This window comes from Pavona decussata, unplaced genomic scaffold (assembly GCF_977016875.1).
Source record: "Pavona decussata unplaced genomic scaffold, jaPavDecu1.1 SCAFFOLD_254, whole genome shotgun sequence".
NCBI lineage: Eukaryota > Metazoa > Cnidaria > Anthozoa > Scleractinia > Agariciidae > Pavona > Pavona decussata.
In genome coordinates, this window is record NW_028145657.1 from 627,501 (window position 1) to 632,500 (window position 5,000).

The following is a 5,000-nucleotide window of genomic DNA, read 5'->3' on the forward strand; positions in this document are numbered from 1 at the left end:
CTTCATAACCAGTTTTCACTAAGACTAGACTAAACAATATTGAATGACCATGACTCCTTGTCATGAAGTAAAGCTGTAAATTCTTCTTGCAACTCGTTGTAACACTGGTACGTGGAAGGCAGTTCTAAAGAGGGCCCACATGTGTGAACAACTGGTCTTCGAGTTGTGCCTTCAAGTGTGGTGAATGTGATTTCTATGTTTTCACAAGCAATAATATTACTTCCAGTCAAGAACTGCAGAAGGTTTTCTAGTTCACCACTTGGAAGGGTTTTGATATATTGTTTTAAGTAATCAAAACTATTCTGTTCAGCCCCTGGTTGACGATCAGCTGATAGAAGTTTAATTACCTTTTTTGGGCTTGGCTTTTTTGCAATATAAAACTGCTCTAAATCATTGAGAGTTTGAAAGGGTGGGAAGACCCTTAATGCAGCAAGTACTGGAGAAAGGCAATCCACAATATAACGGGGTTTTTGAACAATTTCTTGAAAAGCTAGCTCATTCATCAAGGTCTTAATATTGTCTAAAGTTGGAGATTTGTAGCACTTAAATGAACTTAAGAATTCCAACAAATCATCATCATCAGGGTCAAAATCTTTACCCAAGGACTTATCAACAACCTGCCGATCTTCCTCAGAAATGAACAATTTGAAAGATTCGGGGGCCTCGGTCGAGTGATGGCGGCGTGAGCATTGCTTCGATAGCCGGCCGCCTTTTCCACAAATCATTTGCGCAACACATGGCTGAAATCGTATCTGGCTTCATCAGAAAACGCAGAAACAGATCCTCAACAAGCTCCGACGAGAAAATCTCAATTTCCCCTGACGCGAAAAAGCTAAAGGACACCAAAATCGGCGACCTTGGCAGCGAAGCAGCATATGAGTCGAGCGAAGAAGTGATGGAGGCTTTAAATAAGATTGAATCTATCTCTGAACAACTGAAGTCAATATTGGAAAGGCTAAACAAGCCCGACACTATCGAGAATTCAGTTAAAAGCATCGAAGCCAATCTAGCAAATCTTAAAGCTCGAACTGCTAAACTTGAGCAATTTGAATTAACGGCAGCGAAGGATATAAAGGACTTGAAACAATCATGCATCTTTAATGGCGACAGCTGCAAAGAAATTCAGGATCGGATGGATGAAAATAACACAAAAATAAACTCGCTGTTGGAAAGCGAAAAGATGCTTCGCGATCAAATGAACGAACTCAGGTTTAAAAACCTCTATCTTGAAGCATATTCCAGACGAGAAAATATCAAATTTTTTTCCGTCCCCGAGGAAGATGATGAGAACACCGAGGAAACGTGAAGAAACTTCATGGAAGACAACCTTGGATACAGAAATGCCCGCACAGTTGAAATGCAACGTGTACATCGACTCCCTGGAAGACGCAGCGACTCTGGTCCGCGGCCAATAATTGCTAGGTTCCTTCGGTATAAAGATGTAGAGGATATTTTTTCGCTGGGAAGGCGCCTTAAAGGGACCGAATACCAGATGTTCCAGGATCTTCCACAAGAAATAATCAAACGCAGAAGAGAGCAGATGCCAACATTCAAGAAAGCACAGAGAAACGGTATGAGGGTTTCTTTTAGTAAGAGTCAACCTGACAAGCTTTTTATAAATGGCAAATTCTGGCCCTATGGAAAACTGCTAGAAACAAGTGATCAAGCAAATGAGTAAGATAACTGTGTTGCAACATTGTACCTGAACTATAACATTGTCCTATTAGGCGGCCTGGCGAGCAAATCTTCTTCATTCAGTGATTGCAGAGCCTTGTTTTGTGCTTTCAAGACATTAAGACCGAAGACCGATGAGTTTTTTTAAAAAGGTTTTCTTTGTTTTTGTGTCGCTTTCAGTCGCTCGTTTTTGTATGTGTTTACCTTTTTTTCCCTTTATTTTAAATGTAACCTTATCTTTCTTTTATTCTTGTCATCAAAACTTCACTCATGAAAATTATCGATATATGAACATAACCTATTTTACATTTCAACCAAAGCAGTATTCAAATTACCAACCAACAGAGACAACACTTTCACATTTTAACAAAAGAGCAGTGCTGAGGAATGTCGCTTTTATCACTTACTTTCAAAACGGAAAAGAATGTTATTACAATAGCTTCTCTTAACGTGCGGGGCCTTGGGAATGATACAAAAAGAAGAGAAACCTTCAACTGGTTGCGTTCCAAACAGTTTTCCATCTATTTGCTACAAGAAATCCACTGTTCTGAAAAAACAAAAGATCTATGGGCCACAGAATGAAGCTACAAATGCCTTTTTAGCACCACGTCAAGTACTAAAGTAGGTATAGGCATCCTATTCAACAACAATTTCGAACTTAAAATCATGAAAAATTATATTGATCCCGCAGGACGTTATATAATATGCGATTTAATGGCAAATGGAAAACTCGTAACCCTGGTAAATGTTTACGCCCCAAATGAAGATGATCCAGATTTCTTTGAAACTGTTGCTGAACACATTGAAGACTTTCAAAAGGACGAAGTTGTAATTGGAGGTGATTTTAATCTTGTTTTAAACGTAGAGAAAGATAAGAAAGGTGGCCTCCCCAGAACGCATAACAAGGCAAGAAAAACCGTGTGCGAGATTGCCGAACAATTTGATCTTGTTGACGCTTGGAGACTTTTGAATCCAGATACTAGCAGATACACTTGGCGCCGAAAGCAACCAGAGGTTCATTGCAGACTAGATTTTTTCCTGGTCTCCCAAAACCTCATGGGTAATGTTGTCTCAGCCGATATCATACCAGGTTTTAAAACAGATCACTCCTTGATAACACTGAACATATCATTGCATACAAATCCAAGGGGTCGTGGTTTTTGGAAGCTAAATGTATCGTTATTAAGTGACGCTGACTATATTGACATAATTAAACAAACTATCGAGCAGACAAAGGAAGAATATACAGACGATAATTCAGTTAACCCTTCTCTTCTTTGGGAAATGATCAAAATGAAAGTTCGGGAGAAATCCGTCAGTTGCGCGATTGGGAAAAAACGCAAAGAGAATGATAGAGAACATATTTTAGAAGGAAAAATTGCAACACTTGAAAAAGAATTAGACTTGCCATCGATCACGACACAGTACAAAAATATCTTAATAGAAAAATTGGAATTGTACAGAAAAGAATTAGAGGAATTTGTAAGGTGGCGCACTCAAGGGGCGATTCTAAGATGCAAAGCAAGATGGTATAATGAAGGTGAAAAAAATTCAAAGTACTTTCTTAACCTTGAAAAGAGGCATTATAAACTTAACACTATAAGTCAACTCCAAATCAACGAGAACGAATTTGTCACCTCTGATACTGGAATCCTAGAAGAATGTGAAACCTTCTATAAAACCCTTTACACATCTCAAGGAAACAAAATACCTCCAGATAGAGAATTCTTTCAACTCGAGAATGACACACATCTTGATTATCACGAAGCCGCGAGTTGTGAAGGTTTTTTAACTGAAGAGGAATGCCTAGAAGCCTTAAAAGATATGGATACAGAAAAAACACCCGGGACTGATGGTTTGCCAGCCGAGTTTTATAAAACCTTTTGGGACGAGTTAGCTTCTAGTTTGATTAGTGCCTTTAACTACGCCTATGATCAGGGGACTCTTTCAGTATCACAGAGACGAGGCATCATTAAACTTATACCAAAAAAGGACGCTGATCCACACTTTATTAAAAACTGGCGTCCTTTAACTCTCCTGAACTGTGACCTTAAAATAGCTACGAAAGCCATTGCTAATCGAATAAAGAAGGTTATTCCAAAACTTGTTAACAATGATCAGACGGGCTTTCTAAAAGGCAGATTTATTGGAGAAAATATTAGACTGATTGACAGTATCATAAACTATGCAGCAGAACAGCACATCCCTGGGTTGTTACTATTTATTGATTTCGAAAAAGCTTTTGATTCACTTGAGTGGGCATTTGTCGATCGTACGCTTGAATACTTTGGATTCGGCCCCTCTTTGATAACTTGGATTCGAACGTTTTATAACAACATTGAAAGCTGCGTTTTAAACAATGGATGGTCAAGTAAATTCTTTAAGTTACAAAGAGGTGTTCGACAAGGCTGCCCTTTGTCGCCATACCTTTTCATACTTTCAGTTGAAGTCCTAGGAAAAGCTATCAGAGCTAATACTAACATTAAAGGAATCACCGTGAATAAAACAGAAATAAAATTAAGCCAATACGCGGACGACACAACCCTGATCCTTAACGGTAACCAAGATTCCTTATCCGCGGCCCTTGATACAATTAATAGCTTCGGTAAATCTTCTGGACTCAAACTTAATGACAAGAAAACTGAAGCTCTATGGATCGGGTCAATGAAGGGTAAGAAAGAAAAACTCTCCCCCGAAAAGAATTTTAAATGGCCCGAGATTAAAACCAAAGTCCTTGGAGTATGGATTTCTACTGACCCAGCTGTCACTTTAAATATGAATTATACAGAAAAGGTGGACAAGATAAGAAATATTCTGAGCTGTTGGGAATACCGACGTTTAACTTTAATTGGCAAAATTCAGGTTATCAAGAGTCTAGTCTTATCCCAACTCACTTATATTTTAACACCTCTTGCGACAAACCAAAGTTTTATTAATGAGATAAATGACATTTTATAGATTTCTTTGGAACAACAAGGGTGATAAGATTGAACGAACCGTGTTGATAAATGATTACGAGAATGGCGGTCTAAAAATGGTTGACTTATCTTCTTTTAACAAATCGCTAAAAACTACTTGGATGGGAAAGTATCTGGATACTTCGAACCACGCAAAATGGAAAGAAATTGTCTTCCTTGAGCTCGAAAAACATGGCGGCAGCCTTATCTTTAAGGGCAATTTAAACAAGACTGATTCCCTCAAGACTCTTCCAGTAAAGAACAACTTCACGACAGAACTGTTAGAAATTTGGTCTGAGGTCAATTTTGAAGGTCTTATAAAAACAAAACAACAGTTTCTCGAACAGCCTTTATGGCATAACTCGCTAC

The 5,000-nt window shown here is 38.5% G+C and overlaps 1 protein-coding gene across 1 annotated transcript in view; it reads right to left on the reverse strand.

Annotated features, from left to right (window-relative positions):
- Positions 1 to 18: 18 nt before the first annotated feature.
- Positions 19 to 5,000, reverse strand: part of LOC146456434 (uncharacterized) — an 8,897-nt gene continuing 3,915 nt past the window's right edge. Inside the window, exon 3 of the mRNA XM_085092716.1 lies at positions 19 to 756. Coding sequence (XP_084948842.1) covers positions 30 to 756 — 727 coding nt within the window. The 3' untranslated portion in view covers positions 19 to 29. The remainder of the gene's footprint in view (positions 757 to 5,000) is intronic.